This window comes from Montipora capricornis, chromosome 7 (genome assembly GCF_036669925.1).
Source record: "Montipora capricornis isolate CH-2021 chromosome 7, ASM3666992v2, whole genome shotgun sequence".
Lineage (NCBI taxonomy): Eukaryota > Metazoa > Cnidaria > Anthozoa > Scleractinia > Acroporidae > Montipora > Montipora capricornis.
The window spans coordinates 26896394-26918893 of NC_090889.1; the positions used below are offsets into that span (position 1 = coordinate 26896394).

Here is a 22500-nt window from a genome sequence, read left to right on the forward strand (position 1 = left end):
CGATTTGCTTTGACTGATTGTATAAGCTGTTTTCTCGAACATCTGTAATATTCAGTTGATCAGCTGAAGTGTTCGATTCAGTGCTTGTTCAGTTCATTCAAGCGCCACTACCATTCTTTGCAATATCAATGAGACAGTTTTAAAGCATAAGAAAGCATTATTCTTTCCGACAGCCATACAGGCGTTTTTGCTTGGGGAATGGAAAACCGTTAGTGTCAGTCTTTGCTTTCACAGTCACATTTTACGTTTATTTTACTTTTATCACTGAAATATTCTGAGGTTAGGTCAATTTGAAGACGTTCAACAGGAAAAAGTTGAGGTTGTCATTCCATACTATTGCAAACTTAAGACACACTAAGTATCTTCCAACCTTCTTGGTCTTAGGCTTTTTCTCTTTCTCTTCTGATTCCTCCTCAACCTCAGCCTCATCATCTTTGTCATCTTTCTCCTTGTCCTCATCCACTTTTTCGTCTTCCTTTTCATCTTTTTCATCCTCTTTCTTGTCTTCACTACCTGCATCATCTTTCTTCTCTTCAGCAGTGTCCTCCTCAACTGGCTCCTCAACTTCCTCAGTCTTGCTTGTCCACAAGTAAATGTTGAAGTTGATGAACTGGCTATACTTTTTAACGAGATCCTTGATTGTCCCAGGTTCCAAGAAGTCTCTAGCTTCTTCCTTTAAGTGAACACTGAAAAAGAAAATGTAGCAAGAACATTTACAGTACATATTGATTTGGAATAAAATGCATGACCAAGGAAACTATTTACATGTACAGTGAACAAATGTCATTAAATGTGTCAATTTAGCTATTTCCCTCCTGAGAGTAAGACTCGGTAAATGTACTGTGTCTAATGCCAGATGATTTTACTCGTCACTTGGGGGGGCTTTAGATGTGAATGGGGTTAATATAAAACAACATTGGATGGAAGAAGAACCAATAATTTTTTAAACCACCACTCTTCACTTTTTAATTTGACCACTGATATGTCAGGATTGCTTCAAGTGATTATTTATTTACTCTGGGTCATTTTCTTAGTTCTTATACCCTTGATACATTAGACCACTTTGGTGTACTATATAGTATAACCAGGTGAAGATACTGCTGAAATAGGTACAAATTTAATGTAGTCAAGGTTTTGAGGAAAGAATTTAGCAAAAGGTCTTACAGCTGGAGAATAGGGTTAGGGTTAGAATTAGGATAAACTATATAACTCTAATTTACCTGACTGTTGTTCCCCTCTTAAGGGTATCCCCTCTTGGGTCCTCAGTGATACTAAAAGAAACAGAATCAGATTCCCAGATGTACTGTTTGTCATCATTGTGCTTGGATGTTACAATCACACGGTCAGCAACAAGGAATGAAGAGTAGAAACCAACACCAAACTGGCCAATAAGATCACTTGCTTGATCTGTTGATGCTTCCTAAATCCATGAAACATTGGAATAAAATTAATAACAAAACACCTTGTGGCGTTTACATGGGATGCTGCTGTGTGTGTAAAATGTGAAGGTTGGTTGCAAATGTCACTGATCCCCGAAGCTGACTGAGAGTCACAAGGAACATGATAAAAGCACCAAGGAAGGTTAAGCGAGATGAGGATTGAACATTTCCTTTGTGACTTCAAGCGTTTTCATTAACCAATCTTATTTTTATGCACTCACATTCAACAAAAGCAATTTTACAGTACTGTGCAAAAGTAATGAGAGCGAATTTCGACGAATTTCGAGACATTTCGCCACTTTTCGACGAAAACCAGCGATTTTTGGAACGAAACGAAATATCGCCGAACTTTCGACGAATTTTCGGAAGCCCCATTGTCTTGATACTTTTGAAATTTCGAAATTGTATGCGAATGTTCTAGCGAAAATTCGAACAACAATTCGAACGACAATTCGAGAAGATTCGCGACATTTCGAAGGAAATGTTTCGAAATTTCGAAGAATGCTCGAAGCGTGTTTCGAAGTTTTGAAGAGTGCAGCGAAATTTCGAGGCTGAGGTAAGTACATTGTAACAGCAGAGGCGGCACGCGCAAGCCGTCAAGATAACTAACGCAACTAACAGAGACTCGAACGCTCAAGATTCCTCTGACTAACACCGAAATGCGTTAAAATAAACTCTGCATTGCACTAGTTCAACAGTTAATAATTAGTACAAACAAATTTATTCAAACAGACTACACAAACGCTGCCAAAACTTCAGAAAAAGTAGCGACAAACAAACTAGGCAAGATTAATTTGTTAGCAACTGTGTGTGTATTTTTGCATGTAATCTAGGTAGATTTCAGATTCGTTTTCTTTGTTTTTGGAATGCAATGTAAACCTTAAATAAACCAGATGATGCATCAAGATTTGTTTCTTACATTTACTTAGTTTTACAGTAGTCTCCTACGCAGCAGTTCTTAATATAGTGTCGTCACGCGTTGTGTGACGACACTAGTTTTACAGCCCGCAGCAAATAATAGACATTTGTCATAATTTTTTGATGTTGGTGAATTGTTGAACCGATTCTATGTTTCTCTGAAATCATTCACATTTTCGACCTACAGGTATGCAAGTGAAAGCGCTTTTTGTCTATGAAGAGGATCAAAACATTGCTTGACCTTCAATCGGAGTTAGATTTCAACCAGAAATATGCATGCGTAATCCAGATCGTGGAGTTTTACGATCCCGCTTGTTGTCATTATGATTCAGTCCTTGAAGGTTTGTCTTGTCTAAAAACAAACGGGCAGTTACTCTACTAAAGCAGAGTGCGGGATAAATCTCTCTAGCTCATTTTTGAAACGCTCTTCAGTCGTGGTGTAAATAAATCAACGAAGCGCGTTTGGTTCCGAGTTATGTATGTTACTGCAATTATAATGTACAGTGTATTTTTAACGACAGTTCACTGCTTCGAAAATTCGAAGAAACGAAAGTTCATTTCTTCGAAATTTCGAAAGTAAGAAAAGTTCGTTTCTTCGAAATTTCGAAAGAGTTCACAAGAAGGAAAGTTCGTTACTTCGAAATTTCGAAAGAATTCACATCATTTCGCCGCATTTTCTTCGAAATATCGCATTGAGCGACGCGAAATACCTCGCGAAATTTCGCTGACATATCGTCGAAAATTCGCGAGAACAATAGACGAAATTCGTCGAAATTCGCTCTCATTACTTTTGCACAGTACTGTAGTTAGTTACATTTACTTACAGTGGGAACTGAATTTTAGGCAGTAATTCGAAAAAAGGAAGAAGTACATGTACAGTACAGCAAAAAAAATGCAAGCGCAAGAAATTCTTTTCTGCGTCTGCAAGCCGGGCAACTTCTTGCGGCTAATTGCAGGTCAGTTGCTCTTGAGTCCTAAAAATGCAAGAACTTCTTTGCAGTTGCATACTTAAAAAGTGCAAGAACTTTGCAGCAGGATGTTTGGACCGCAAGAATTCTTTGCGGTAACACACTGTATATATTTATATGATTACTCTGGAAGGAAAAGTTTTGTTTTCTTATAAAGCACGCGCCAGCGGTCGGAGACAAGAGGCGATAAAACTTATCGCACTGAAGTAACTTCCCGATTGTACCCGATTTTTTTTTTCATATTACTAAGACTCTAAAAATAATCGTTTCCGAAAGGTAATATGCCTCTAAGCTGTCTCGTTGCAGTCTAAGAGACTTTATCAGCCCGCCGGATCTTTCTGTTCGCAAAAATTGTCCCAAGTCCCAGCTCGATAAATTTTGCTTATATGTAATTTGTATCTGTTTTGCTGTGGATGTAATTTTGTTTTGGCTTCATCTGTATCTGTTTTGCTTGACAAGCCTTAAACACACACATTCTTTACATCGATTTGCAAATATTGAAATAAAAAGCTATTCGAGTCTATGAAAGCATGACAAACTGAAGCGTGCCTGACTTTCGCACTCAATATGCAGATGATTGTGTTCAAAGTTACCATGCATCGCCGCTCAAAGCTTCAAAACAAATTCAGAAACTCCAGCTACATAGGCTATCTTTAAATCATGTGAACACCTTGAAGCGGCATTTGCAAACCCACTCACTTTCCTTCTAAGCCACCCCGTAGAGGGCCCTTTTTTATGGTTCCCTTGGAAGTCGTTTCTTTAACTCAATTCTTGGCTGCAATGTACCGTATTTACCTGTGTATAAGTCGACCCCCCATTTTTGATGGCACAAAAAGCACTTTCTTAATTTCTTTGTTAAATGTTACTGGGACACTAATCTTGTAATCTTCGATTCCTGGAAATATGGATACACAAAACAATCAGGGCCTCAAGCGCTTAATAGTTTTGTGGTTCAGCAGTTGCTGTATATGCGGGCATTTTGTCCTTGAGTTTCGAAAAAGTTCTCAGAAAATCGAACATGTAAACCTCAAACTAACCTGTTTCGTTGTTCAAGGATGGTTAGAGTTAGGGCTAAAAGGGATTTAGAGGATAAGCACAACATCACAGAAGAAGGAGTCATCTTTGAAAATAACTTGTGAACAATGTGAAGGTTTAATTGGTCCTTGACTTATGATTTCTCACATGACAAACAAAACAAAACTCATAAACCAAACAATACCAAGTTTCCAAAAGCATTTAAATCAGCCAGGTTTGTATAAAGAATGAAAAACAATCACTACCAACCAGCATTTTCACGCAACACGAGTGACGACGCTTGCATGCAAACACGAGGTATTGCGCCAGGTTACTAAGCCATTCAACGATCGCGTTTATTTGAAGAAAAAGAAATGCCTTTAAGAGCTTTCCGCCTTCGGAAAACAAATTTCCAGTGTCTATTTCATATTTGTGCATGTGAGTATCTTCAACATTTAGAGTTAGACAAATCCTTTTTCATTTCAACTGGAATTGCTTGCATTGATTTTGAAGTGTTCTGTCATTTGTTTTGAAGTCTTTTGTTGGGTTTTGTCCACTGTGTTTGTTATACCAAAGACAACATTATTATGTTAATTTTGAATAAATTACTTAGCTGGAACTTGGCTCAAAATCTTTGACCTGTGTATAAGTCGAGGGCGATTTTTGGAGCTTCTTTTGAGGCCATAAAAGGTCGACTTATACACGGGTAAATACGGTAAGGAAAGTTTGCAAAGCAAACGGTCTTAAGCAAACAAAAACTAAACATGGATACACAACACTTTTGCGAACAATAATTATGTTTCACCCTTTTCCTTGGTATATTCTTGAATATAACATTATTTGTAAGCGTCTGCTATGCAGGCTGATTAACTACACTATTGGTTATCTAAAGAGATATATGAATACCGATTCCAAACACCCAACGAGTCAACACATTGTGCTGCGGTTAAGTATTGTAACTTCATGCGACAATGTGCGGTTTGCGGTTGCTCATGACTTCTTGCGGCTTCTTGCGGATAGGATTTTGAACTTCTTGCGTTTGGAACTTCTTGCAGATAAACCGCAATTTAACTTCTTTCGACAACTTGCGTGTTCTTGCGCCACTTCTTGCATGTGCATTATTTTTGGGCTGTAATGTGTGTGCGTTGTAAGTCTTTGTGAGCTTTTCTGATTACCTTTTGCGCAAAAATAAATAGACGCCTCATGCATGTCATATAACCAACATGCTTTTTGGTCTCTCCACCATAGCCTAAACATACTAGAATGAAGATTTATTCTTAAACAATCAAGCATAATTCCACAGCAGTCAACATCCTTATCCACTAAGAGGATCAGAGATACAGTACCGCCTGAAAGTATTGACTCCTTTACCGCGTCATTGCCGCGTCACCCTGTCGCGACTTTCCCTCTGTATTCCTGCGGTAGGCCAATTTTCTGCCAAGGGAAATTTACGGCTAGGCTCCAAAGTTGCCGTGGGAAAGTCAACCGAGGTAAACCCTCGGTAATTTAAATTCCGTGGTAGAGTTGTAGATGGTTTCCATTGACTTTGTGTTTCGATAAGCCAGATTATAATGTTGAAATCCCACCGAAGAACAGGAACTGAACAAGTTTCGGTTGAAAATTGCGAACATCACAGAGGATCATAGCTGATAATCATGGACCTTGGTTGCCTTTAGTTTCCTTTTACATGCGAATAGAATATCCGTAGCCAGAATCTTCCGACCACATTTGAAACCTTCTTTGCGACATATTTTGATTGCAGTGATTATTTTGAAGACTTCTTGTGGACTGTTCGTTCAAAGGTTCGACGAGTCGATTTCGTGGACTTACCGTCATCACATTTTTAAGTTTTATTCATTTCAGTTTATGGGAGAATATGTCCGCTTGTTTTTTGCAGCTCAGCGCTCGGAACATACGTTTATTATCTCGATATCCTGCAGCCAGAGAGGGTTTTGACAAAATATATACAAAACTGTAAGCTTATATTACATGTCCAGGGTCTGGGTGACCCGCTCTTGCAATGCCTGTGTTAAAAGGTATAAAACTACTCAAGCTACAAGATTGTAGATAGTGTCGCTTATCACTGTCAAAAACGTTACTATTGCAGATTCACTTTAAATTGACTGAAATATCAGGTTGCTGGTCACAGAGAATTTATAGAACACATTCAACATATCCTCGAAAACCTTGCATGACAAACCGTTCGTTGTTCAAAGTAAGAGTAATGTAAATATTCTTGCGGTTTACTACTGCGGTATTACTTTCCAAGTTGTTTAACAGTCACAAATTACAAAAAGAAAAACATTCCAAGGAAACCAAACCCCTAAACTAGTAGGAAATTATTTCATCTCAACTGAAAAGATGGTTTTCGTGCTCTGGTTACATTTGATCATTGGTGCACATCGGCATGGCTTATGCAAATTCATCACGAGGGACGGCCCGCTGCCAACAGAGTTACTCGTGAAAGCGCAACATGAGCACGGGAGCAAAGATGGTTCGAACATCAGACTTTGTCAAGTTAAGAATTATGTCGTTCTTTAGGCGAAATTTCAAAATTTCCCAAGTTTGTTCTCGCTTGCTGGTTTTGTGTCTTTATAAAATTCGTATGCAAACGATGAGCGTTCAGATAATTTAGAGACTTCATTTCTCCACTGATCACAGTCTATTCCTAGATTTGTTTTCCATGCGCAGTCAACATGCTGCAATTGCTATGATTACACATAACAATTTTTTGCTGATGAAAGAGATGAAAAAAGAAACCATTCTTAAATTATTCGTCGGTACGTCAGGTCTCAAAATAGTACTGACAAAGGCTCCGATGCCTCACAAGAATGTATCAATTAAAATTGAAATTTGACAAGTTTCACAATATGTGGAAGGAATACCGTACTTGCCTTTCACCAAAATGACGATGATAAAACAAAGACAATCACACAAGTTTGAATTTCAAGTCTCCAAATAAAATAAGGTCAGCCTTGGACGAAAATAGACACAATCGAACCTTTTTCGAAAGCAAACAAATTTCTCACCCACACATACAGTATTACAGCTTGGATAACGAGTGTTTCGTTGGTTGGATAACACAGCTGTCGCTTACACTGTAGTTAACAGTATCTTTGTATCTTTACAGTAAAGAAGTCTTCAGATTTACATTATGTAAAGATAATAAATTTGGAGCCCTTACGGAAATCGCGCACTTCCTCATTTTGATTACGATTTCTTGCATTAAGAATCGATTCTTCACACCATGAGATCTAAAACTTGACAGTCTTCCGCTTATTTCAAAAGTGCAGCAGGTCATTGTTCTTTCAAGCAGCAAGCCTCGTCTTTTCTCTCGCGGCAAATTTTCCGCGGCAAATTGCACCTCGGTTTTTCCGAGGGAAAAAATTTGCATACTCCAGTGGCGCGCGACCACTACCCGCGGCAAAGACGAGGTATTGCCTCGTCCCGAGGGGTCAATACTTCCAGGCGGTACTGTACCTGAGATTGCTGGAAACTACTTAACAGTTCAAGGGTGAATTTCTGAATTTGACATTACTGTATTTACCCGTGTATAATGGGCACCCATGTAGGTATAGTACACACCCTAAGGTTTCAAAAGAGTCACCCACCTTGAGAGACTTGATTTTCTGACTTTGTTCAATAAGTTATCACATGATTTCTCAAGCACTTGCAAATTTTTCAGACTACAAATTGCAATTGCTTTAGTCTGACAAATTTACTTGTGCTAATTTATACCAAATTGCACTTGAAATCACGTGTTTACCCATAGTTATTTGAGGACATGAAGACTTATGTTAGCTGTGTTTTGAAGATTTATTTCTACGTATTATCATCACTGTTGTCATCATCAAAATACAAAAAACAAAACAAAACAACAACAACAACAACAGAAAAACCTAACTTTTTCAGCCCCCTGAATTTAACAAAATCAAGTACAGACCACTTATATAAGTAAGTCTACTTACAGCCATCTTCTGGAAGAACTCACTAGTTCCTGACTTGGCAATAGTACCAAGGTTTTTGACCAAGTCTTCTTTTGTCATTCCAATACCAGTGTCTGTTACATGAAGGACATTGTTTTCTTTGTCAGCTTTGATTCTAATGGACAGTTCCTCTGTAGCAGCAAGGGCTGATTTGTCTGTGAGACTCAAAAACCTAATCTTGTCCAAGGCATCAGAAGAGTTTGAAATAAGTTCCCTCAGGAAAATCTTAAAGGTAAAAAAAGAAAGGATGATGTCAAAATTAAGTTGTAACGTCAACCAATAGAAAGAGTTTTATGTAAGTTGTTTCTTAGCACTGCTCAAAGACCCTCTGAAATTGAGGTTTTGGAAAATACTTTTAAAACTAATTCAGTGACCTGGCATTTTTATTGAATTTCAAAAACCCTATTTAATTATCTTTCCTAGTGCTTAGTATGCGAAAATTTTATTCAGCAGAACTTGAGTTATTTTTTAAATACTGTCAAAAAAATTCACTAGATGAACTTTTCTAAAATTCTCTGCACCAAAGGAAAGAAAGGAATGTTACTTGCCAGGGGTGTAGATAGAAGCCCGCAGCTGGAAAAAACCACCGGCTATTCAGAATAAATTTCCAGGCAATCAAGTAATTTGAGTTTTTGGGATTCATCGTCTATTTTATAATTTGTGAAAAAAAGAAATGTACTACACACTCAAACTGTACTGACGGAGACTGGCTGTAGAAAATATGTCCCAAAGGTTGATTCATTACAAGGGTAAATAAAAAGATCTTGTGTGTTTGGTAAAAAGCTCATTAGCCAGCATATCTACTTCACGCACATGAAATAATAATGTAAACCCCACAGCGGTGTATTTCAACTGTGTCGGGCAACATACATATGTATAAGCTGAAATGTCCGCGGGGAAAAAGGAGGAAAACTGATTCGGAGGTACTCGGAATAAAGAATTTTTTAAGGATGGTGCCTACTAGGTATTTTCGCATGGTTTACTGAATGTGCAGGAAAAGCAGTTCTTGACAAGTGTTATTGAAATCCAAAAAGAAAATTGGGGGTAACCATGCATTTTTTGAAGATAATTAATCAACAATATTTGTAAAAAGTTTTAAAATACAAAGCAATGTATGGCATTCTTTTCCAAATTGAAGCTCAATTATCTCTGAAAAATGCATGGTTACCTCGAATTTTCTTTTTGGATACCAAAATCACTTGCTAAGTTTTGCTTTCTCCGCATAGTTTTGAACCGTGCAAAAGTATCCCTGTATTAATAAGCACTAGCAATAGGAAATCTGAGTTTCTCGAGATGCACAAAACGTATGCGCAATAACAATAGTAGGCACCATCCTTAACTCCACCAAAGATACTTCATCAAACTCTGGCGGACCAGTGAAAATTCAAAGAAAGCGCTATTACTACTACAGAATCAGTACGAGACACTGAGAGCATGTGCTCAAACGAAGTGACATTTTATCATTAAAAAGGCAACATGATATTGTCTAAAAACATCAAGAATGGACTTGAATTTACCTCCTAAAATTGAGGAAAACCCACTTACGAGAGTCTAAATTTCAAAATTTTTCAGGCAAGCATGCCCCCGGACCCCGCTAGAAGGGACACACCAGAGGCATGTCCAACTGGGCCTTCTGACTGTTAGGTGTACAGTGCAGCTCGGAGATAAGCGAACCAAAATATACGCAAAAAATGCGCATACGCAAAAAAAAAACCGTGGATGCGCGTCAACACATACGCAAAAAGGCTCATTAGTATTTATGAGCTCTCCCTTCGTCTTTCTTTTGTTGCCTTGTCTTTGTTTTTTCTCAATCGTTTCCGGTGTGGTGAATGTGAAAATAATTTGCGTTCGCTGGTCGGTGCGTCACTAAAAGAGCAAAAAATCTCACCATATATGCTTATTCTAATGGCGCAAAGTCGTTCTGGCTAGATATTTGTGTTTAAAGCCCAAAAAAAAATATGACCAAGCTTAGAAATGTAAACCTATCGACAAACGGCACACAAGAACCTTTTTAACATCAAAATTTACATGAAAGCGTTGAGAGCGATAATATCAAAACAAACTTTGTACCGGTGCATCCATTTAGTCGTAAACTAAAAAACACTACCCGTAAGCAAAGGGATCATCATTAGCAGTTTTGTACAGTCATTCATCATTTAAAATTGAGTATTTAACTCCAACAATCCGTTAATGTTTGAAATGTAAAACTTCGCACATAATTCGCCACGCTTCAAGGATGCAAGCAAATGGTAGTAAAATGTAATCAAACATTTAATGCCCCATTCACACCAAACCTTAAACATGTTTAGTTAAACACGGTTTCAAAGTGTTTTCTTTTTAAATCATGTTTACTGACTTTTGTCGACTACGAATTTAGTACAGGTCAAAGCCTGTGTTGAAACAAACCTGAATCTCATGGAAAAGCCAGTCCTGCATTTTTCTGTGACCGATTTTTATTTTGTTAAACCAAGTTTAATTAAACATGTCTTGTTGGTGTGAATGGGGTATAAGAGTACAATGTTCAAACCACCACTAACAAAGCCAATACACCAGTTACTTGCTTTAGACATTCGTCCTCAATGTAAGAAGGCACAAAATATTTATTAGGGTATCCTATTGACCTTACCTCCTTATTTCTGTACAAAGAATTGATAATTAACTTCATCATGCGACTAACTTCAGCCTGGAATGCAAATTTTTCAGCTTTGTCTCTAATTTCCTTCATTTGTGCTACATTCAAGCCATCAAGTTTAATTGCCTCCTCTTCTCTTTCTATTGCTTCATCATCTGTCTTTGACCCATCTCGGCTTTTTCCAACATCTTCATCCACTTTAGTAGGAGTTTCAGCTTCTGCTTCTCCTTCTACTTTCTCATCATCAGCTAAACAGACAGCTGTATACAGTAATTGAAAAGAAGCAAAACCACTCACAAACTTTTTCACTACTTTCACCCTGATCAGTAGTAGCTGAATATATCAAATGGTACTATGCCCAGTGCAAATGACAAGCAAAAAGGTATCGCTACAACAAGTTGCAAAATCGTTGAGACACGAAAAAACACCTTTTCTAGCTTCCAATGCCTGCCATATCTAGAATTTAAACCTTTCCCACTTCCTCTCCCCCTTTCAATGTTTACTGCTTAAGTTCCCAACACTTTTTTTGTCTTGCTAGCAACACTGATAAGGGGGGGAGGGGGCCGGCAGTGTGAGAGATAATAGGGAAAGTAATAACGCCCCAAGAAGGTGAAGTGTCTCCACTATTTTTGCAACTTGTCGTAGCATTTGCACCCCTGAATTTATTTCAAAGGTAAATAAAAGTCATCAGAAAGTCCTATTTCAATGAAGAGAAAACTAGAACAATTATTTATGGTCATCAGCAACAGCTTCAACTTACAATGAAGAGAACATATTTACATTCCGTTTTGCTTACAGTTTGTTTTCAAACACCTGTGTGCACAAGTAGTTAACCTGGCTGCATCTTATTGGCCATGCAATCAACGACCAATGAGGTACTGACAATTATTCAGTCACCCTTTTTCAAAATCCAAAAAGCCAAGTACATAGAAACTTTTCTTCTGAGGGGCATTCTTACAACTTTCACTTTTGCCTGGAATGGAAAAATCTGGGCTAAATGCCCAAGAAATTTGGTCCCTTTGCATTTCACGAACAAGGGAAAATTCTGTGCTAAATCAGAGGAACGAACCTTAGATTGACCAGATCGAACAAAGTAGAAGATATCAAAAAAGGATTTTAGTTCCTTATCAGTACAGCAGAAAAGATATAAAAGTGATCAAGTCAGAGTTTCAAAACAGTTAATTCGCTAGTTTGAAATTTGTATGGGTCTAAATTAATTAAGGCTTACTAAAACCGTGAGACTCATGGAAGGGTCGTTTGGCTCGAGTGAAATGGAAAAGGTTCTTTTCAGAATAGTCATACGACCTGGCCGATGTAGGTTTTTTGGCTACAACGAAGAGATCTTAAGTCACGTACGGCAGCTGACGAAAGCTAAAGTTTGCTATATACAAATTCAATACCAAATACTAGGTTTTACAACACTTACATGAAATTAACAGAAGGCCTAACAGGCTCAGTATAAACGATCTTTTCTCCATTCTTTGGCAACAAGTGGAAAACCTATAATGCCACCCAGTGTAGGAAAATTTTGGAAAACTCCGTAAGGAAGAGAAGTTAATAAGCTGCTTTCAATTGTTCAAACCAACCAGCTCTTACCACGGCCAGAGCTCGTGTCTCGCAATGATTGGCTAACTTTTGTCACGTGTCAAACGTGGATTGTTCTCATAGGTAGATTTTTTAGCGGCAGTTTCGGTCACTCACGCGACTGAGCCCTCACGCTCTGACGAACCCCTTTATTCCTTGGGAGAATTTATTTCCATGTTGACAAAGATGTCGACTATTGCATTAAGAATTCGGTTTCATGAATTTAAAGAAGCCTTTGAGGCTTTTTAAAATCTTGCGTTTTCCAATTTTTGAGCAAAGTTTTCTCGAAAACCCCTCACTTCGAGGAGGTCTCAAAAAGGTGGTAATGATTTATCTGATATTCTCCTGTTTGTATGCTAAGGTTTTTCCCAGCTCCTCAGCGGTTTTGTTCTGAGACACAGTTGTGCTTGGTGCCGGCTAATCGCTGATCTACATGTACATAAACTTGTCAAAGAATGTGTTACTTCTTCCTAACAAATAATGCTGATTTAAAGATCTGATTTATGGTTCCATTGCGTGACCGTGAGAATAAGCACTTGTGGAGATTTGTTTGAAAATGTCCCTAAAATATTTGCTACATATCGTTTTGGCAGTAATTTTAGTTTTCGGTGAACTGAGATCATTCGCCAGAGAGAAAAAGGCAAAATGCCCTACATGTACAGATATAGTAGAAGCATTTAAAAAGGTAAACAATTGCATATGATTCTTTCACTATTTCTGATGATAATTGTTAATTTTTTTTATAGTAATATTTTATGGCAGCTGGGAGGTAGTTTTTTTTTTTGTTTTGTTATTAATTTTTGCCTACATAAACTCAACGTGGGGTAAAAAAATTGTAATTTCTTTGAAAACATTGTGTCAAAGCTTGAAAATTTTGATAGATGTATAGTAAAGTGATCTTGTGCTTCATGTTAATGATCTCGTGTTGTAGCCAAAGTTCATCTTTTTGTACTACTATTTGAGTTATTTTGCAATTTGATTGGCCAACTGCAGGAGTCTCAGTCCAGCGCATGAAAATTACAGCTATATCTCACATATACTAGGGGAAGTACAAGAGCTTGTAATTACCCCCTCAAATTGCTCATATACATATTAGGTATTTCAATGTGTTGTGAGCAGATTTTCTTGGGTCAAATATAAATTCGAAAGAATGGAAAGTATGATATATGGGTGGTTAATTAAAGAGCTTCACAACTTCTCCATGTTTGGCACTCATTGAACCAATGGTACATGTACAGTGTAAGTTGAACACATTAGGGCCGTTTATACGAGAGTAAATAAGCCGCGGCTAACTCTGGCCGCGGCTTACGTAGGCCGCGAAAGGAACTATTTATACGAGTATAAATTCCGCGGCCAGGATAAGCCGCGGCTTGAAAAATCCGTGAACGTAGATTTTGTACCATTTATACTGGGTGTTTGCGGCTTACATAAGCCGCAGCCAGAGTTAGCTGCGGCTTATTTTCTCTCGTACAAACGGCCCTATTGACTCCTTAGGTGCTTTAGGACATCCCCAGTTGATGAGTAAAATTGTCTAGCGTTAGACAGAGTAAAATCTGTTAAGTCTCACTCCCAGTGGTTAGTGCTTTACCACGTTACTGCTCTTGATTAATTTAATAAATTACGTCCTTTAAAGCAAGAGAGAGACTGCATATAGTTTTGTGTTTGTAACTGGAATTGTGTAAAAGAAAAGGTTATAACATAATTTGATGGTTTAATTAACATGCATTGCAGCGTAAAGATATGACAGAAAAATCAAATTTTGGGGGTGGAAACACGGCATGGGAGGAAAGAGCATTGGGAAGTTGGGCAACTAGGTAAGCCTGAACATTCTTTTGTGAGGATAAAAATTATTGTTATATACCTAGACTTTCACTCAACAAAACAAGCACTGTGACTGGTTGATTTTTGGTCATGTGCCCCTGATCAAATTCAAATGTATCCTGTTTGGGATACAATTCCACAGTTGTTGCCTGCTCCGGATGTTTTGCTGTGATTGTTGAAGGAAAAGTCTAAGTAATTATATAACAAAGCACTTATTTGCCTGGTCCCTCAGGAAACTAGTTAGTTTTGTTTTCCCTCGAGTCCTGATGTTTCCCTCAGGACCATACATTAACTGTATAATATTGTTAGTTTGATCCCTACAATAGAGAGGCCCTTCTAGAGGGGGGTGATTGGGGGTCCTTATTCCCTTTAATCTGCTTGTGTTCTTAAAGTTACTTCGAAACTTGCTCTCATCTTTTTGATCCCTAAAATGGTTCATTTTCCCTAAGAGATTTTTGTTGGTTTCCCTGTTCAAATTAGCCATGTTCCTCAACCTTTTTCCCAGGGTCTCTCTTCTCTGCCTCCTTTGTCGTTGAGGACAACAGAGGCAGAGTAGAGAGACCCTGAGAGCAAGGTTGCATGTTTCCTTGTTGTTCAAAACCCCTGGGAGGGCATCGATAGATGTGTCATACCTGAATATTATCCTGTACTCTATTAATATTTCAATGGGATACATCTATTTATTTTGTTTCTCTTATTTCAGTGAAACAAGGTTAGTTGAAATAATGGAAGGACTCTGTGAAGACAGTGCTTCGGAGGTAATCACAGTATTTGAAATATTGGTAAAAATAAAATGATTTCACCAATATATAGAGGATATTACATTGTGGTGAGAAGATATGAATTTTATCTTTGATTGGCAAGAATGATATCTCGTGCGTTTTCGTAGCAAATGAGTGAGATATTGTTCTTGCCATGAGAACATAAAATTCATATATTCAAGCTAACATGTAATTTTCTTTATATTACATAGACAATAAATATACCTGGTAGTGATTGAAAAGCAGGCCTTAATACAAACACTTGGTATTAATACCAATAGTCCCTGGATGTAGTGGTCATATTGATTCTACGCGTGTTTTACGGTGATTTTCATAATTCTGTGGAATCTTACCTTCAAGCGCTAAGCCCCAAACTGGAAGTTTGATTGATGGAAGCCAAAATGCAGTTTGACCGATGGTGCTTAAGGATGAATTTCATAGAATTATGACAAATGCAGCAATTGCCGTAAAACACTCCCATTCATATGATAAAACACTTACTTTCTCCCTGACAACTGGGCTAGTACAAATTACTGACTTCCTGCTGACCCCCTCTCTAAATGTGTGAGAAATTAAAATTAAGATTAACCCATTCACTCGTGGGGGTTTCCCCATTGACAAGTAAAATTGTCTGGCGTTAGACAGAGTAAAATAAGTCTGGCCGTTTTGGGCGGGTCAGGCGTCAAAGGGTTACAAAAATACATCGTGGCCGACTTGAAGTAAAGGAAAAATTACAATCACCTTTAAATTTTAAAGATGGAGGAAGAGGGTCGACCCAGGGTCAGTGGGAGGTCAGTAGGGGGTCAGTAGGTGGGTCAGTGTCTCAGTACTATAATCTTGGACAAATTAAATGGAACATTGAGACCACCCCTCCCTCGAAAATCAGTGATGGGAAAATGGCGCATTTTGGCCTTCACGCACCTTCATCCTTGATTTGGGGAAGAGGGGGCATTTCTGTTCCATTTTAATCTGTCCAAGATTGCAATCTTGGACAAATTAAATGGAACATTGAGACCACCCCTCCCCCCAAAATCAGTGATGGGAAAATGGCGCATTTTGGCCTTCACGCACCTTCATCCTTGATTTGGGGGAGAGGGGGCATTTCTGTTCCATTTTAATCTGTCCAAGATTGCAATCTTGGACAAATTAAATGGAACATTGAGACCACCCCTCCTCCCAAAATCAGTGATGGGAAAATGGCGCGTTTTGGCCTTCACGCACCTTCATCCTTGATTTGGGGGAGAGGGGGCATTTCTGTTCCATTTTATTCTGTCCAAGATTGTAGCCCTTGACAACTAGGAGAAAGTCAGATATTTGAAAGGCTAATCCTTATTATCTTTTGGTTTCCAGTGTCATGCAATGGTGGAGGAACAAGAGGAGACTTTAGAAGAATGGTGGTTTAAACAGTAAGTGCAATAAAAGTAAAAAAAGGAGCATTTTTAGAAAAAAAGGAATTCTGAGCAGCCAACGTATTTGCTGATTGGATGTAATTGCAATAATTTCTTTCAATTTTAGCCAAACTATTAAACTGGGCCAGAAAGGTGTTTTGCTTGAACATCTATATATACCACCTACTACCGTTACAGTAAATTCTTGAGATCAGAGTTTGTCACCCAAAGTTGTGAGGCATGCTTTTGCCAAGTGCTTCAGTTTTTTGACATAACTGTAGTGGCAGTTACATGTACTTAATTACTTTATGACTAGTTCAGGAAGAGGAAATTATTACCCTCATCCCAGACTGTGATTGGCAACCTGGGCACGGCAAAGTAGGCCTATCTTATCTACCTTTTCAAATAATAATAATTATAATTATTATTATTATCTTGGGCATGTTTCATTAGGTAATTTGTATCTTTCAGTGAATTTAAAAATGAAGACATGAAGACTTGGCTTTGTATTGCAAAATTAGAAGGTAGGGAAGAGAATGCCTTAAACAAGTGAAAATAGGAGGGGATGAATTCAGCCCCATCAGAGGAATGTCAATTTTTGCAAAGCTTATTTGGGAGCATCATGGTTACTCTTGAAAAAAGGTGCCACATGCAAATTATTATTGTGATGCCAATGAATTCAGTGATAGCTCATGAAGGAAAACAAAATGATAGTCGTTATGTTATTATGCCCAGGGCTTGCACAGTAATGGGAGGGTAAATGCTCGGAGATATTAGCTACACCAAGCTACTCTAAAATCCGAGGGTAAAGAAAGATATATGATATGATATGACCTCACTTTGCAGCATACCAGGCTGTGGTCAGTGTTACAGTGAGTGCTAGTTATCGATAGGTAGCTTCTTGTTGCCAGATGTAAATGTATGTTAAATGTTACTTTGCCGCGCGTAAGTCAGGTGTCTATATTACTAAAATGTAGTGAACTTCATAACAGTAGCAAAATCAGTTTAATAAATAATAACTTTAGTCGGTAGGTTCTAAAAGGAAATCTGGTAACATGGAAGCTCTTTTCGTAATGTACTTTTTGGTCCCCTAGACCCACAGAAATGGGTTAAACAATGTGGACTTACTGGGAAATTAATGATAAAGATTAATGTTACATATCGTTTTGATGACCTCATGTCATTATTGAAATTACATGAAAACCATTCAGTTAAACATAAGATAGGACACGTGGTTGTCAAATCATTATGTCACATTTTTATCATTAATATTTTTCCTTTTAGAGTGTTTTTAAGATCAATCTTTATCAGGGTTTACAGGCTGGATAAAAATGTTACGTATTAATATGCAATGTAATTCAATTTCAGTTTGTTGTCCTGTCGGTACTTTTGGTCCAGACTGCAAAGGTACATCATTTTGTATCTCCCATTAACAATATAAGAGTGCAAGTTATTTGTGAAGGGCCCGGTGAAGATGATCACCTTCTCTTATAATATTGAATAATTACAATGATCTCTAATCTAAAGAACCCCAGACTATCAAGGCAATTACACCAGTGACCTTAGGAAAATTTAGTTTGAATTATTAATATTATTTTAATTATTACTATTACATAACATGATTACAAAATGTAATGACTCCAAAATACTACAGTACTATGATACCGGTACTACTGTACTGCCATAGTAATGGCCACCCAAGCCTGGAACTGTGTTCTTTTGGCTGAGCAAACATGGCTGCCCTAAGTTTGAGTAAAAGCTAAAAGAAACTCTTTTCGTGGTGTCAAGAGTGGGACAAACCCGGGGGATCAGAGCATTTTCAGATTAAGATTGATGTTCAGTTATTTTGAGTCCTACTCACTAATTCAATTGCACTCACCCATACTCAACACCATGAACCTATAAGCAGCAGAATTTCAAAAGGGAAAACATTCTGCTGCCTCAGACCCTCTAAACTGACTTTGAAACTACAACCCTTGACTATGGATAAATCTGCAGCCCCTTCATTGGACTGGTTATCCCCTGGAGACCTTCAAAAGTGATTCAAGTGTAACCTTATCTTTGATGTGCCCAGCGACTAAAGCAGAGGACAGAAAGGCCAGATCCCTTCTCTGGGCTGGTGACAAATGATGAGAGATTTATAACACAGCTACATGGATGGATGATGTAGATCAACTCAAACTAGAACCTTCAAAATTTCTTTGTGCTTCAATAATAGTCCTGAAAAAGTGCAAGAAAAAAGGGAAAATTATATTGTCTGTATCGTTTCAGATTGTTCTGGAGGCAAAGACAGTCCTTGTAATGGTCATGGAAAATGTGAGGTAAATTTGTACTTAATTAAGGTGTTTCTGGAGAAAGCCGTAAGAGGAGTATGAAACCTGCAAAACTGTACAGAAAAAGGAAAAAAACACAATTTAACCGTATTGAAAATCGCTAAAATATTGCAACCACAGAAACAAATAGGAGCTGAGAGTGTATTATATCAAAGGTGCCATATCATTGCAATTAGAGTAATATGAGCAATTAGTATGTACTCACTCAGTGATCTTGATGTTTCAAGCAATCTGATTGGTTCGCCATCTGGGTTAAATTGAGCATTATTCATTCCCTACGCTGTCAATAATGCATAATCCAAACAAAACAAAATGACCAGCATAAACTCGCTTGTCGTCAGCATTTCTGAACCCGGAAAATTGGTAATACAAGATGATGCTGTGCTACAGAAATACAAATAGGCCCACAAAATTTGGCCTGAAAGTTTTCTTAGAAGACCTCATACTTTTGCCAACCAGTGTTTGACTTCATTTTTCCAGATAATTATTGCTGAAAATTAAACAATTATCTTCACGCCAACACTTAGTTTAACTCGGAGTAATTATATTTTGTGGGGCTGGTTTGCCCTGCAAAACGAATTTGTTTAATACTAAAATCAAGGAATTAAAAAAATGTTTAGGAAAGTTCTTCATGGCCGCAAGGAAACAAGACAGGTCATATTACAACAATGCAACGACCCTTAGGCTAACCCTAAATACAACAAGGTGCCTTCGTGGAACTCTTGGTGTGTCCTTGAAAGAATTGGCCAGACCCCCTTAATGAACATCCTGTAACAAAGGTGACTATTATGGTTTGGTCACGTCATGCGCATGCCATCAACATGCTCGTCCCGCTGACTGCTCCACTGAGCACCATGAGAATGCCGTCTCTTGGGTAGGCCATACAGGCAATGGCACGAGGCGGTCACTAGGAACCTGCAGGAGTTCATCTCCTATGAGGAAGCAGTGATATCAGCGGAGGACAGAAAGCAACGGCATTCCTTTGTGTTGGTTCAATGTGGGTCATAATCCAAAGAAGAAAAAGAAGATGGTTTTCATAGCTACAGGGTTCCAAAACCATGCTTGCTTTAATTTCATTTCCCAGTCTAGTGAAAATGGAAATAAATGCGAGGGCCCAGTACCAAAAAAAAGCAAAGGAAAGGAACTTCATTTCAGTGTCTAGTCATTCTAGCACTGAAGCACTACTTGGGGACACTATAAACTGAAATTAACAATTATGTAAATGCAAATCAAGTCAAATGTTGGTTTTTGAGGAGAGGGCAAACCGGAGTACCCGGAGAAAACCTTTCAGTGCAGAGCAGAGAACCAACAAACTCAACCCACATGACGCTGAGTCTGGGAATCAAACCCAAGCCACATTGGTGGGAGGCAAGTGCTCTCACCACTGTGCCATCCCTGCGCCCCCATCTACCTACTTTGTTTACATTGAATGTTCTCTTTCTGTGTTTAGGCCTTAATAAGCCAGTAGTAGTAGAACCAAATGATGTCTGTTTTCATAGGGTGATGGCACCAGGGAGGGGTCAGGCAAGTGTTCATGTGACAGTGGCTATGAAGGAGATGTGTGTGATGAATGTGCTGATTTGCATTACGAAGAGAAAGATCAAGATTCAAAACTTAAGTGCACAGGTGAGTGACTTAAAACCACACAAAATAAAGACATTGGATAAATATTAGCACTTTATCCTGTTATCAGAAGTGCATATTTTTTAAATTGAGTGAATACAGCTCCAAATATAAATCAGTACCACCACATTCAAATTACTAGTAATGGTAAGAATGTTGTCCGCATAAATAAACATCCCTTTATAATGGTTTTCAGCTTGTCATGAGTCTTGTGCTGATAGCTGTACTGGAGCTTCACCAAAAGACTGCGAGAAGTGCAAAAGTGGCTGGGAGATGACAGATGAAGAGGGCTGTCAAGGTATTTTATCAATGCAAATTACTCTTGGAAAATTCTCCTCCCAGAGATATAGTGTGATCTGAGAATTTATTACGCTGATCAGCCTCTGTATGGTGCAATCTTCGATTGTACAGGTTATTTTTTTGTTTATTTATGCTGATACATCATTCATTTTGTTCATGTTGCTTAATGTTTAGACAAAAATGAATGCGATGAAGAAGACAAGTGTGAGGCTGGCAAATATTGCGTAAATAACCCTGGCTCTTACAAATGTAAAGGTATGTGAAAGAAAGATAACCCTCTCCAAAAGAAAAGACGTCTACTGGTGCTCTCTGTCTCTTTTTCTGTTTTCTGTTTTACGTCTTATCCTTTTTTTAACCTTTGCCTCATTTTTCCACATCAAATGAAGATGTTTTCTTCCTGGTTTTTATCAAAATAAAAAATAATAAATTATCATTAGAAGAAATGACAGAGGTGGCTGATAAGCGTTCCTTCCTTGTTGGTATAGTTGCTAAGACTGACACGTTCAGTGTGAATTAACTTTCCATTGTGATGTGTAAAAATATGCACAAAGTTTGATTATGGACAACAACAACAACAACAACGTTTATCTTGAGTATCTTTATCTTGTCACAATGTGACATTTATTACTAATATTTAATTTTCCTTAGTAGTTGCAAGATTAATATTATTATTATTATTATTATTATTATTATTATTTCCAAACTTTCGAACTGTTATTATTATTATTATTATTATTATTATTGTAATACTCTTATTTGTTGGAACAACTGTTACTTTGTACTTAGTTTAGGTAGATACTGTAACCACAAACCTTGCACAACTGACACTACTTGTAGATAGCTGATGCAAATTATTTTTTGTTGTCATGGGAAGCGACAAAAAAGTGGAGGTTTGGAAAAAGGGATCTGTGGTGGTATACACACATGTCTTTGAATGTTTCTTGTTTGAGATCTGTTTTCCTTTCTTCAACAGCATGCGATGATTCATGTGAAGGCAATTGTACCGGTGAGGGTCCCAAGGGGTGTACTGAATGTGCCAAGGGGTTTGTCGAGACTGATGAGGAGGGATGTAAAGGTGGGTCAAGCTATAACATGGGCATCTGTTTTAATCAAATGCGTGCATTTTATTTTGAGTTTTCTCTTTGAGTGGTATTTTGTAAATTATTAAGCATGATGTCTGCCATATCACGGAAAACAAAGAAATTTATTAACTGATGCCATCAGCAGCAATTCTCTCATTCAAGGTAATTGTGGGCTCTCAAAATTAGCCATCTAACAAAGAAAGCTTTCCTTCCACTTTCCTTGTGGGCTGACACACCCTGACAAAGAAAGCTTTTGTTTATGAACAACATCTAGGTTCGCTCAAAAACCGCAATGCAAATGCAAATTGACACTTGAAGATTTTGCTCTGTTTAACGCCAGACGATTTTACTCGTCAATGGGGAATTCCTCGGCGGCGAAAGGGTTAACAACATCTAGCTATTAAGCTATATGTCCATTACGACAAATGCTTTTTGAATATTTCGTCTTTTGGACAGGCAAACAGGCGATATTTAAGGGTAAAAGTTACGCAATGAAATCACTCTTCACTTCAAGTTGCCTTATTTTCACCATGTAATCTTGAACTCTTTGTTCTTTTATGTGCGTAAAAACTACATCTGCAGCAATTTCATACCCTTGGGCTAGTGTTAGATCAGTAACTGTTGTCCGTTGATGCACTTGCCAAGTGTTCT

The 22500-nt window shown here is 38.0% G+C and overlaps 2 protein-coding genes across 3 annotated transcripts in view; one reads left to right on the forward strand and one right to left on the reverse strand.

The window, feature by feature from the left end:
- Nucleotides 1–12567, reverse strand: part of LOC138056678 (endoplasmin-like) — an 18927-nt gene extending 6360 nt beyond the window's left edge. Inside the window, exons 1-5 of the mRNA XM_068902531.1 lie at nt 12384–12567; nt 10952–11217; nt 8308–8550; nt 1221–1420; nt 371–686 (exon numbers count right to left, since the gene is read on the reverse strand). Of these exons, the coding sequence (XP_068758632.1) occupies nt 371–686; nt 1221–1420; nt 8308–8550; nt 10952–11217; nt 12384–12435 (1077 nt within the window). The 5' untranslated portion in view covers nt 12436–12567. The remainder of the gene's footprint in view (nt 1–370; nt 687–1220; nt 1421–8307; nt 8551–10951; nt 11218–12383) is intronic.
- A 366-nt stretch (nt 12568–12933) lies between these two features.
- The window catches only part of LOC138056677 (cysteine-rich with EGF-like domain protein 2), a 17055-nt gene continuing 7488 nt past the window's right edge, over nt 12934–22500 (forward strand). For both annotated transcript variants that reach the window (XM_068902530.1, XM_068902529.1), the window contains exons 1-11: nt 12934–13226; nt 14273–14355; nt 15066–15120; nt 16474–16529; nt 16983–17035; nt 17880–17918; nt 18783–18832; nt 20344–20470; nt 20664–20765; nt 20942–21022; nt 21741–21842. In XM_068902530.1, the coding sequence (XP_068758631.1) occupies nt 13098–13226; nt 14273–14355; nt 15066–15120; nt 16474–16529; nt 16983–17035; nt 17880–17918; nt 18783–18832; nt 20344–20470; nt 20664–20765; nt 20942–21022; nt 21741–21842 (877 nt within the window). In that variant the 5' untranslated portion in view covers nt 12934–13097. The remainder of the gene's footprint in view (nt 13227–14272; nt 14356–15065; nt 15121–16473; nt 16530–16982; nt 17036–17879; nt 17919–18782; nt 18833–20343; nt 20471–20663; nt 20766–20941; nt 21023–21740; nt 21843–22500) is intronic.